At 36.0% G+C, this 13,984-nt stretch overlaps 1 protein-coding gene across 1 annotated transcript; it reads right to left on the reverse strand.

The window, feature by feature from the left end:
- Window positions 1-10,846: 10,846 nt before the first annotated feature.
- On the reverse strand, window positions 10,847-12,576 carry LOC131166246 (pollen-specific leucine-rich repeat extensin-like protein 4). Its single transcript, XM_058124601.1, has 2 exons — window positions 12,073-12,576; window positions 10,847-11,943 (listed from the first exon to the last, which is right to left on the reverse strand). Exons 1-2 carry the CDS (start codon window positions 12,245-12,247, stop codon window positions 11,129-11,131), a joined length of 990 nt encoding a protein of 329 aa, XP_057980584.1. The 5' UTR covers window positions 12,248-12,576; the 3' UTR covers window positions 10,847-11,128.
- Window positions 12,577-13,984: the final 1,408 nt, after the last annotated feature.

Here is a 13,984-nt window from a genome sequence, read left to right on the forward strand (position 1 = left end):
AATTTTGGAAAAAAATATAATGAAATTTTAGCAACATGTCATCCGTAAATATAAAATTTTCCCATCCTGCATATTACAAAAATATGCACTAGATATCTTAGGAGTTTCTACAGTATGCAATTCACAAAGACACTGCATTAGCCATGCAGGTGGGATTTAGATAAAACAACATGCGCCCCTAGATCCACTACCGGCATGCAATACACAATACTGCATCAGCCACGCAGTTAGCGTTCCATACAAATTGCATGCAATCCAGTTGCTCAAAAGCATTTAAACAGAAATAACTATCCATCAGATAATATAAGCATTAAGCAAAAATAGGATAGTAAAAGTTCAGTGCATTGATCAAAAGCTATCCATCAGATGAATTTAATCAATCGGCAATATATGGATAGTATGCTATAGTGTTGTTCTTATGAAGGCATATAGGTATAAAAAGATATTAAAAGAGCATTTAATTTGTTTTATAGGAGATGAAGCCACTATGCATTATTAGAAGTGCCCTTTTTCCTAAGTCAAATACCAATGATATCTATATTCAATGGAAACCTGAACCAATCCCAATACCATTGTCCAAATGGAATTGCAGTTCTAAAACACTTAAAACTAGAGATTCAACATGGCTCAAAATATCAAACCAACACAAACAAGCACTACAACCATAGCACAGTGATATATATAAGCCTTATCAATCATCATATGGGAAAAAAAATACACCATTCATTGTTTTCAAATATGCATTTGTTTTGCTCCCAATCCTCTTCCAATGCATTGTGTGTGTGTGTGTGATATTCACTGATTTTATGATTTTATCCTATAAAAGTTTTTTTTTTTCAAATAATAATGAAAGAGAAACAACAAAAAGGAAAAGAAGAAGAGAAAGAACTAACAGGCATTCTAGGAAAGTGCCAATACCTATTTTAAAATTACAATGGTCTCTTTGTGTAAAATAAAATGAGTTGCTATCTTTGTATGATAAAATCCCCTTAAAATGTTACCAGGTTCTCAGTGAACCCAGCACCCCCAATACCTTGAGGCTTTTATACTCACAATTATTACTTCAAATTGTTTTATCCTCCAAGTCAATAATCCAGCCCAATGGCCCAAGTCCAACAGATATACAAACTACATTGTCTAAATAACTATACATTACACAGTCAGCAAGTAACTTATAGGTGAATAAAGGATACAAAATATTATTCACCAATAAAAAGGATATATAAGGACATTTTGAATGCAAAAGAATGCACAATAAGCTCTTGTTGTGTGCTCGAGCTGCTTCCCAATAGTTTGAATGAAAACATTAAAAATGCAGTCATGAAAATCTTAATGAGCTCCCAACTCATTGAAGAAAATGGCAACGAAAATGGCTATTTAAGGAACTCATAAGTTGGGAGGATACACCAATTTGATGCGCAGTTATACTATGAAAAGAGAACTGCATCAAGCTAATTTTTGCCCCTCCTTTACTAAACAAGTTTAGTATGAATATTGTAAAAACTCTTGTTAAGAAAACAAAGCTAAAGAAATAAAATAGAGAACGGATTGTTCACACATATGTGCATTACTTTTTCCAAATATTAATTGAGTAAATAATAAACAATATGGAAACCCTTTAAAAATATTGAAAACTAACCCATCATATGCAAAAATTATTGAATGAAGATTTTGTATGGAGTCTACACTTTCAATTTTCACAATTACATGGATATCTGCATTGCAGCCTATGGACAAAGTGTGTAAAATTTTAGAATTAATAAATGAGAATACCATATAAAACTATAAATAAATAAACAGATGAACATTGAATCTAAAAGAAAGAAGAAGAGAAAAAAAAAAGACGGGGGGAAGAGTTACTTTGGAGATAATCTTTCAACTCATGAACCACTTTAGTATCTTTCAGAAAAGAGACAGCATAAAAATCAACTTTGTAGTCCACCCCTAACTTGCTTATTCTCTCTCTCTCTCTCTCTCTTCTAAATAGTGATTAAAGTTTTAACTTTTAAATCTTGTTTGGATATTATTACTAAAGTTAATATATTTTCTTTCTCTTCTTAATTAATATTATCATTAGAGTTAATTTTTGCTTGGGTTATTTTTTTATTGTTAAAGTTCGGTTTGATCTCTTAAAAAAAAAAAAAAAATCTTCTTTAGGATTTAAATTTTGTTGGGTTCTTAGACTCTCAGCAGGATTGGATGGCTTTGTTTTCTTGATGTTTGCTGTTATTATGCTGAGGATAATTCTCTTGTTTCTTAATGTAATAGGGCTTAATAGTCTCCTCAGCATAATTCTCATGTTTCTTAATAAATTTTCTTTTTTCTATTAAAAAGAAAAGCCCTATGACATGCACAAATAAGAGACGACAAGCATAATTTGTGACCCCACATGTTTATCATATACATAATTCAGTAGTTGCTTTTTATAATAATCAAACTCCCAAGATAATTAATTAAAAATTCACAAAGAAATAAATAATATGCTTTTAGACATAGAAAATAAAAAATAAAAGAAGAAGGCAGGGATAACAAAGTTGCTCTTCCAACAAATCAGTGCAGATTTGTAAATCAGAAAGATGTTCCCAAAATATAAACACATACCCGCTGCTTTTTACTAAAGCATAAACAGTAAATACATCAATCATATTCAGATCATAATTTCATTCTCACTAAAAAGGAGGTCTGGTTTGATAAATGAATTTACAGTGGCTATTAATAGGTAAAGCTCCAGATAAAGGATATGAACAAAATTTCATCAGCAATAAAGATTGTGGCAACAGTATGTCCCAGGCACTTTGCAAATTAATAAAAGATTTGGATAGAAAACAGTAGTTCCATTCTGTTCTGCCATTTTGTTCATAAATGCCCTTTGCACTTCGCAAATTAAAGGTTGGGACAAAGTCATGCAATTGCCTCACTTTCAAAGCATTAAATATAAATGACTTGATTATTGTATAGGTAGTTCTTTAGACCAATGACCAGCTCAACAAAGGCCTCGCGCTGGGACATACAAGTCTCTTCTGCCCATCAACACCCAGATGTAGTACACTCATTGTAAAAGCAGACATGTAGTACATTCTCACATTAGTTAATGCTAGTATAGCACAAAAATTCAGAAGAATTCTAGTTTCATGAGCCTCAATCATTAATGGACGAGATCAGGGAACTTCTATTCCCACCAGACAATGGCCCAAAAATTTTCTCAGAAAAATAACCATGCATCACACAAACACAATCATGTGGAATAGGGTAAAGATTAAGCCATGAGTGTTACAAGTTTGTGGAATCTTATCATGCTGAGATTGATTTTATGTCATACTAAAGATGCCAAATTTTCATCACTCTGACGGCTAAGATAATAATGGTAGTGAACATCCAGAAAATTCTTCATGACTTCACTTCTTGAAGAATTCAACCTTACTTGTGCTGCCCTCAAATGGAGGAAATGATCATCAAATGGCAAGCCAATTTTTTCGAAGTTCCTCACAAGAATTATGAATCAACAATAGAAATGAACCATCACTAATGACTGCAATGAACCTCATCGAGTTTGAAATGAACAAATAAATAAATCTCACAGTTACACATATTCTTTCACACAACAATCATTTTGATTAAAATTACATATGCTAGTAGGGCTTGAGGATATATACCTTGTAGTAGCTCCATTCAGTTTGATCGCCATCTTTATAAGAAAGAGGATTGTCACTACAAAATGCAAGCTTTGCTGTAGATACATATAAGATTCCCATGACTGGACCAGCTGATGTTGACAAGTAACATGGATATGAAATCATTACTAATTACTAATTAGTAATTATTAGCTCAGGTTTAGCTCAGGTTTTTGCGATGGTTTTTAAATCATTACTAATTACTAATTATTAGTGGCGAATTGTAAAATCGTTACTAATATTTTGAACTTAAAGTTTTTGATTTATAAATTCATTATTAATACTCTGAATTTAAAGTTTTTTATTTTTTTTAAAAAATAAAAGTATTAATGATGGTTCTTAAATTCGTCACTAATAAGGGAACAATAGTGACGAATTTATAAATTCGTCACTAATATTCTGAACTTAAAATTTTTTATTTTTTTTTTTAAAAGGAAAGTATTAATGACGATTCCCAAATCTGTCATTAATGAGAGAATAATAGTGACGAATTTGTAAATTCGTCACTAATACTCTAAACTTAAAGTGTTTTATTTTTTTAAAGAAAAGGGAAGTATTAGTGATGATTTTTAAATTCATCACTAATAAGGGACCAATAGTGACGAATTTACAAATTCGTCATTAATACTCTGAACTAAAATTTTTTATATATTTAAAAAAATGAAAGTATTAGTGACAGTTCTCAAATCCGTCACTAATAAGGTCTCAAATTCGTCACTAATAAGGGACCAATAGTGACGAATTTGTAAATTTGTCAGTAATACTCTGAACTTAAAGTTTTTTCTTTTTTTTTTTAAAGGGGAGTATTTGTGACGGTTCTCATATCCGTCACTAATAGGAGACCAATAGTGACGAATTTGTAAATTCGTCTCTAATACTCTGAACTAAATTTTTTTTATTTTTTTTTAAAAAGAAAAGTATTAGTGATAGTTCTCAAATCTGTCACTAATGAGAGAATAATAGTAATGAATTTGTAAATTCATCACTAATACTCTGAATTTAAAGTTTTTTATTTTTTTAAAGAAAAGGGAAGTATTAGTGACGTTTTTAAATTCGTCACTAATAAGATACCAATAGTGACGAATTTACAAATTCGTCATTAATATTCTGAACTAAAATTTTTTATTTATTTAAAAAAATGGAAGTATTAGTGACGGTTCTCAAAACCATCACTAATAAGGGACCAATAGTAACGAATTTGTAAATTCGTCACTAATACTCTAAACTTAAAGTTTTTTCTTTTTTCTTTAAAAAGGGAAGTATTAGTGACGGTTCTCATATCCATCACTAATAAGGGACCAATAGTGACGAATTTGTAAATTCGTTATTAATATTCTGAACTAAATTTTTTTTAATTTTTTTTTAAATAATAGTAGTGACGATTATTTAATCGTCACTAATGTTTATCTTTTAGTGACGAATTAAATTTGTCACTAATACCACAGAAATCATCACTAATATTATCGCGGGATAATTTATGCTCGAAAAATATTTTCGCGCGATATTTTTTTATATTTTTAGTGACGAAATTATTAGTGACAAATTCAATTTCGTCACTAATAGTGTCGTATTAGTAACGGTTACTAAAACCGCCACTAATACCTTACTATTAGTGATGAATTTGAATCCTTCACTAATAATTTGGTCACTAAAAACCAATTTTTTTGTAGTGCATCATCAAGTTTAGTTTTAATCTTCAACATCTTCCCCTTAAACTTGACTCTCGTGGCTTTGTTATTCTAAGCATTGTCTTTAGTCTTGCAAAAATATCATGCCTGAGCGGCTTCGTGAAAATATCAACAATTTGATCATGTGTTCTGCAAGATATTAGCTTCACTTCTTTCTTCTTGACATGCTCCCTGATAAAATGATATTGATTCTCAATATGTTTGCTTCTTTCATAGAATACTGGATTCTTCGTAAATACAATCGTTGATCGGCTGTCAGTGTAGACTTTTTTGGGGTTATTTTGAAGAAATCTCAGATATTTCAGTACATTCTTAATCCATATACCATGACAAACAATTGAACTAGCAAAAACATACCCAGCTTCACATGATGATAGTGTTACGATGAGTTGCTTCTTCGATGCCCATGTAAATGTTGTATCTCCCATGAAGAATGTAAATCCAGTCATGTTTTTTCTTTCATCAAAATCTCTTCCTTAATCTCTATTTGAATAGCCAATAAGTTTGCAATCACCTCTTGATGAATAAAATATACCATCGGTGATGGTACCCTTGACATAGTGGAGTATCCTCTTTGCTGCATTCAGATGGTACTAGTAAGGAGCCTCCATGTACCCGTCGACAAGTCCAACTCCATAGAGTATGTCTGGTCTAGTGCACATCAAATACCTCAAGCTTCCAACTAGACTTTTGAAGTATGTAAGGTCAACATCTCATTCTTTCTCAATTCCAATCCTGTTTCAACTAGAGTTGTTACATGATTGCATTTGTGCATCCCAAACTTCTTCAGTACTTCTTTTTCATAGTGGATCTGGGAGATGAAGATTCCCTCCTCGCTTTGCATGACTTCTATGCCCAGGAAATGAGCCATCTGACCAATATCTATCATTTCGAATTCTTTGACCATGCTTCCTTTTGAAAGTGGCAAACATCTCTGGGTTGTTGCCTGTGAAAATTAGATCATCAACATATAGGTAGGCAATCAACATGCTTTCGTCTGTCTCCATCTTCGTGTATAGCGCATGTTCGTAGGGACATTTCTCAAATCCGTTCTTTTAGAAGTAGTCATCAATCCACATGTTCCACACACGAGGTTCTTGCTTCAAACCATAGAGTGCTTTCTTCAGCTTGTACACTCTATCTTCTTTTCCCTTCTTCACATATCCAGGTGGTTAACCGATATAGAACTCTTCTTCCAGAAAACCGTTCAGAAATACTGATTTCACGTCCAACTAGTAAATCGTCCATCCATTTTGTGCTAATAGTGAAATTAGTAATCTAATAATTTTAAACCTGGCAACCGGGGCAAAGATGTCTCCATAATCAATCCCTTATTTTTACTTGTAGACTTTGGAGAAAAGTCTTGCTTTGTATCTCTGACCTTCTTCTTGAGCGTTCTTCTTGGTCTTGTAGACCCATTTCACACCAACAGTTTCGTGTCCCTTCGAGAGATTTGTCAACTCCCAAGTCTTGTTCTTCTCGATGGATTGAATCTCCTCATCTCGCTTTTCTCCATTTGTCTTCTTTGTTAGCCTCCTCAAAGCTAACCGGGTTGTTAGTTAACAATAGACAATATAGTGTAACATACTCTTCTATTGGTTCTGTAGTTTCATACAAGTCAACTAGATTTCAAGCTCCTCTAGGCTTCATGTTTGAGATTTCACGCTCAATTAGTGATGGAGATTCATTCCTCTATGGTGAACCATGTGGAGGTGTTTGCAGCTCGGGAACTTGTAACTCGATAGCCACTTCTCTTGTCTGTGTGGGTTCTTCTCCTTCAAGCGTCAATTTTGCATCTTTGGAAGATTCAACCTGGTCCAAATTCGAGGATTCATTTTCTTCAAAAATGACATCCCTACTATGAATAACTTTCTTACTGATGGGATTGTATAGTCAATATACCATGGTGCTATCGCCATATCCAACAAGGATATATTTCTCTCCTTTATCTTTCAACTTTGTCCTTCTTGCCTCTGGGATCTTGGCGTAGGCTATGGAGCCAAACACTCTAAGATGACTCACACTGGACTTGTGAGTACTCCAGGCTTCATGTGGCGTCTTTGTATCAAGACTTTTCATAGGGCACCTACTAAGCAGATAAACTGCACATGATAATGCTTCTGCCCAAAAACTCTTGGGCACATTCTTATCTTTTAACATGCTCCTGTCCATGTTAAGGATCGTGCGGTTCTTCCTCTCAACTACACCATTCAACTAGGGAGTGTAGGTCAGCGTGAACTATTTTTGAATCCCTTGTTGCCTAAGGAATTCCATGAAAGCTTCGTCCTTGTACTCTCCTCCTTGATCTGATCAGAGTGACTTAATGCGATAGCCATTTTGTTGCCCCACATGAGTTCTGAACTCTTTAAACTTGTCGAACACCTCTGACTTCCTTTTCTGGAGTAGACCCAAGTCTTCCTACTATAATCGTCAATGAAGGTGAAGAAGTATCGGTTCTGTCCATTTGAAAACAACCTCAATGGACCATACATGTTTGTGTGAACTAGCTGGAGCAGCATGGTAAATCTCTAGTTGGCTTGCTTTCCAAAGCAATTTATATGTTGTTTGCTCAAAACACAGCTTTCACATATCACATTTGGGTGGTAGATGTTGGGTAAGCCTTTCACCATCTTTTTGCTTCCCAACTATTTCAAACTTTCAAAATTCAGATGTCCGTACTTGAGATGCCATAGCCAGTCTTTGATGATTGCACTCAAATACCTTGGCATATCACGTTGAATGGTGAGCGGAAACATTTGATTCTTTCCCATTTGTATTCGAGTAACGAGCTTACCTTGAGCATCAGTTATCAACATTTGCTTATCTTTAAGGCTAATTCGATAACCTTTCTCCACAAGCTATCCGAGATTAAGTGTATTAGTCTTCATGGTTGGCACATAGTACACGTTGGAGATAAAAGCATGGTCTCCATCCGTCCTCTTGATTAGAACATTTCCCTTTCCTCGAATTGGGACTTTAGAGAGATCACCAAATGGTATCTCTCCCTAAACTTTCTCATCAAGTTCATTAAATAAGTTCTTTCTACCAATTATGTGATTGCTGGCTCCAAAGTTAAGGTACCAAACATTTTGGTCTTGGTGGGTTGAATTGTGTGCCATCAACATCAACGATTTTCCTTCGCCTTTCTCTTTCTCTGCAAAGTTAGTATTTTCATTTACTTCATGATTTTGGGGATTACCTCTGCTCTCAACACGACAGTGTTCGTACTTGTGGAAGGTTTAGCACTGAATGTTTCTCTTGTCTATGTTCAGATGGTTATTGTATCGCCCTCTTCTTCTTTGTCCTATACCTCGTGGGATATAGTTATGTTGATTGCGTCATTCTCTAATGGGACCTCTTACGCCTCTGCCACCTTCTCTAGAGTCAAAATTTCCATAATTTCTTCCATGAGATCCTCAGCCTCATCCTCTTCCTCGCTTGGACGTCCCCCCTTTGTCGTATCTATCTGTAGTAAGGGACAACTTCGTTTGGAGGGCTTGCTCTAGTGCTTTATCATCACTCCTTTTGTTGAATTTCTACTTATAGGCTTAGAGTGAGCCCACAAGTTCTTCTACAGACATGGTTTCCAAATATTTTGTTTCTTCCATGGTCATCGCGATATAATCAAGTTTTAGGTCCAAAGATCGCAATTTTTTTTTTTACAAATTCTCTCGTCGTTGAGTGTCTCTCCATTTCTTCTCAATTGGTTTGATACTACCATAACTCATGTATAGTAATTGACAATAGATTCAGTAGATTTCATTCTTAAGGATTCGAAATCACCTCACAATGTTTAAAGATGAATCTTCTTCACTTTGTCTACACCTTTGTGTGTTCGATGGAGAGAGACCCAAACTTCTTTGGATGTTTTGGCGGAGGCGATGATTTCGAACGTGGCCTCATCAAAGCCTTGGTAGATTATGGATTTTGCCTTCCAATTCTTGTTTTGATCTGCTCGCAAGATCGTTCTTTGAACGTCAGACATAGTTGTTTCGACTTCTTTTGATGGGCTTTCTCTGTACCCATCTTCAACAATATTCATGACATCCTGAGCACCTAGAAGGGCTCTCATTTGAATAGATCAGTTGTCATAATTCTCCTGTGTCAACTTAGGAATGACTGCTTGGGTAGCACCATTCGTCATCGGGTTTAATATATCAAAAACAGAGTGATGGAGATTGATTTTGGCAAATATGATGCCACTAATGTGTTCCAAAGGTCGAAAAACTTTAGGAACATATTTTGGGTTGCAAAGAACTAGTTTAAAAATCACTAAATCGGCCAAAAAATAATTATGAACCGGTTTGACTGGATCGATTTAACATAACGGACGTTAATGAAGATAACGGCATGAGTGATTACCGTTAGGGCCACATGGCAACTTTTGGGCATGCCGCGTGTCCTCAATTGGATGCGGGTCTGTCAGCCGGGTCGAGTCGTCCGCGCGAGTCCATTTCCGGGTTGCTGGTTGCTGGGTCGGGTCACAGATCGGGCGTAGGGTCAGATCTCACCAGCCAAGCGAAGAAGACTCGTGTGGGCACGTAAAGGGCGTGGCGTTGGCGGCCAAGATCCTCGCCGACGTGTGTGGTGCATGTGGAGGACGTTGTTTCGTCTGTTGGCGCGTGAGAGCACGTGTGGGATCTTTCAGACTCCATTTGAAGCACGGTTTTCACCTTTAGAATCATCTCAACATGAATTTCAGAATGGTATGCTCAATTTTGGATTTTGGGCAACTTCAAATCTTGGAAAAAAAATCGAATTTCCCTCTGTTCGTCTCGATTTGGCGAATTTCAGCAAACCTAGATGCTCTAATACCACTGAAGGGTAGAGGGGACTTAGTCACTGGTTGTGATTGAAACTTAGTGAGGAATTATACTCATTTGCAAAACAATTAATTTCAATTTGAAAAATTACAGAGGAATTCAAAATACACAAATCTCTCTTCTCACTGGTTAATGTCTCTCTCTACACGACACCTTAGATTACACACACACACACATCAATTTATAGCAAAGGATGGAGATAGATAGGATTAAATTCAAATAAGTAGGTTAGTTGGTGAAGGTAGGTTGCCTACTCTCCACTGCAATTCACTAATAGTGGGTTGGAGTTGGTGGAGCTGCTGCAGTCAAATTCCGTCAAATTTTGGTGCCACCATCAACTTTAGTTTTAATTTTCAACATGTTATATCTGATATATTGTGAATGTTGCGTATAATTTAATTTTTGCATATTATTTTTATTTGCACAATTGGTATATGCTTAGAAAGATCTTAAGTTGTGTATTACTGATATCTAATTTAACTTAAGAAAAAGTTTTAAAATTTCAATTCATCCCCCTTCTTGGAAAATACACCAATTTCAAACAAGTCTTCGGTCACAAATCAAAATTTAAATGTATACCTTCCATCCCCAACATATTTGAGTATAAGAACTCCAAAAATCAGCACCTTAAGCTTTATATTGTTGATAAGGGAAAACAGCCCAATTGATGTTTATCAAACTAAATTCAATTATAATAACTCTCACATCAATAAACCACAAGCAAGCATTATTCCAGGTACAATAATTTGGGGCCTACACTCATCACTATCACAACCCATAGTATTATGCTATACCACTCCAGAGCACATGCATCTAACCTCATTTTTCTGCCATAACTGCAACCTATCAAAGAAGATTGAAAAAAAAAATAAAAATAAAAAAACAGCTATATGAAACGACTAGCACTTATTACAGAATTTTACATATATAGATGGGCTCTGCTCGATCAAGGAGACGTTTTCTCTGCGGATGAAAATGAAGAAGAAGAAGAAGAAGCCGGGGGAATGCCCGGAATCCCTGGTGGAGGTGAAAAGATTGGTGGAATCCCCGGAATGCCTGGAAGGCCAGGTGGAGGTGAAAAGATCGGAGGCAGAGGAATCGGGAACGCCGGCGGCGGCGGCGAGGACGGAGGAATAAAACCCGGTATCGGTGGTATGATTGGTGGCAATTGAAATGCCGGCGGTGCCGGAGGCTGAAACGGTATGGGGGGCAGAATTGGCGGTGGCTGAAATGGGTTCGGGGGCAGCGGAATCCCGATGGACGGCGGCGGCGACGGGAAGAGCGGCGGGAGCAGCGGCGGGAAGAGGAGGTCAGGCTCTAGCGGTGGTAGAGGAGGGAGGTATGGTAATGGTACTGGAAGGCCGGGAATCAGGGGAAGAGGGCTTAGATTAATGGCAGGTATTTCTGGAATTACAGCTTTCCTGGAGTTTAGGGTTTTGGATCCATGGCGGCTTGGGTTTTGGTGACACATATTTGGCTGTTTCAGAGGCTTGAAGGTTAAATATCCAGCAGAGAAAACGTGGGTTCCTTCCTTCCATGACTTGAGACGCAGGGAAGACGAAGTTGCAGAGGAGGCCACAGCACAGTCTGTCTCGCTGCTGCTGATGAGTTTGACAGCACAGTCCTTGAGCTTCTTGGCGCTTTTGCCCACTGAGATTGGCAGCTGGACCTTGAAATCTCCATGCTCGTTTGTTTTTGCTTCCTTCCAAAAGCTTGGCTTTGATGAACTCCCATCTCTGCATTCTACTGCTACAGTGGCACCTGCACAATAACCAAATCCCAGATTCCCATGCAGTGTTTGTGTTTCAGTTCATCAGATTGAAATATTTGAAACCCAAATGAACAAAAATTTGAATGAAAGAAATTTAGACGTTCAATGCACAAAGGAACCTGAAATGAAGTGGCTTGTCCTGGAGAAGCCCTGCTGGGAGCATGTGTCACAGTAAACCGTACCAACAACAGCAGCAGATGGAAGCTTCTCGTGATCATTGTTGGCTTCTGAAGGATTAAATGTGAAGCTGAGAATGAGCAATATAAGAAACCAGGACATTTTGAAACTCTTCATATTCACTTCCCTCTTGAAGAACTACTCGTCTTTGAGTTCTGGGCATATGTATGTATTTATAAGAATGACTTTATGCATGGGTTGGCTTGCCTTTTATATGAACAATTTCGGCTTTCGTAAATATATTCTCTGTTAAAATGTACTCCTTTTTCACATCTACTTGTCCTAGAAAAGGAAATTACAGCTTCTCAACTTTCCCAAAACAGCGACCCGGCCACCAAGCCTCTTAATGCGTTTCATGCAAAAACCAGTCAACCCGAAACCAAATGCAGTAAAATTTTCCTTTCCACCACACAATAATAAAAGAAGAAAGTTTATTTGGGGAGGCATGAAGAGTAAATGAATGAAGACGAGGGTATTTATTGAGAGTTTGTTCCTTAGTTGGCGTGGAATTGCAACTGGGGGCGGAGAGACACTTTTTAATTTGTCCCAGTCGGTTCACGAGACACATGCAGTGGCCACAAATTTTTTGAGCTGCTAGCAAGCAGGAAACTGTATGACCACTGTCACAAAAAAAGAGGGGGTTCCACAGTTTTAGTGATGGCTAAAAATTTGCGTGGACTAGAAGTCATGGCCGCTCAGCTACTGAGATTATTGTACGTCTTCAAGGTCGCCACTGGTTTTCTTGAATCCATTCTTATGATTGGCCATTGGGAATATACTTATTTAAATTTGAATTTATCAATATTCTAATATATATATATATATATATATATATATAATCCTATTTAATAATTTTATTTTTCAAGTTTACCCCACTTCAAATTTGAAACTTGATCAAGCTCATGACCAAATTTAAGAATTTAAGTCCCATTTGGGAACATGAGCCGTGTATTTTCTCATAATACAAACTTGTTATGAATGGATGAGGGTGGCTATCATCCATCCATATCTTGTCCATCTCTTCATGTCCCCATAAACCTACCTTATATGTCTACACTAATTCATGTTCCCATGAACCTGCCTCATATATCTGCACTAATTATGTCCATATGTGAACCTACTCCAAATGTTTGCACTAATAAATTTAGCAACTTGTGAATTCTATGAAGGCCTCCTCCCACATAGCTAGTGGAGCAGAGAAAAAATAATAAGAGAGAGAGAAAAAAAAGTGGAAGGAAAGAGGAGAAATATAAAAGAAAGTGGGAAAGATATTTTGTACAAGGCTAGTTTTACATTACTTTGTAATTCTTCCTCAAAATAGTGAAATTCTGATTTCATTTGCCCGTGGAGGTGGTATATCCGAACCACGTAAAATTTTTGTCTAATCTCCATTTATTTTTCTATTTATTTTTCTGAATCTTTCATAACATGTTAACAGCACTAGACTCTAATCAATTGAGTTATTTCTTTAATTCTTATTTTTATTTATTTATTTTTTATAAGTTTTACTCTACAAGAATATAATATTCTTCAAAAGAAAATATATCTTTTAAAGTTTAAAGAATTCCAATCTCTAGAAGAGATGGTAAGATAGTGATCCGGAAAAGATTATATATTTAAATCTCCCGAAAAGATAGTCCTCTTGAAGAGGTTATATATTTAAATATTCCATATATATATAATCTCTTGAAAAGACATACCTTTTGAAAAGGCAATATATTTATATCTCTCGCCTACATATTTAATCTCCCGAAGAGGTAAACCTCATGAATAGCCTATATATATCTAATCTCTATAAGAGATGGTAAATATTTACCTCCCAAAGAGGGTATATTTTTAACTTCTCAAAAAGAT

This window comes from Malania oleifera, chromosome 1, assembly GCF_029873635.1.
Source record: "Malania oleifera isolate guangnan ecotype guangnan chromosome 1, ASM2987363v1, whole genome shotgun sequence".
In the NCBI taxonomy this organism is placed as follows: Eukaryota; Viridiplantae; Streptophyta; class Magnoliopsida; order Santalales; family Ximeniaceae; genus Malania; species Malania oleifera.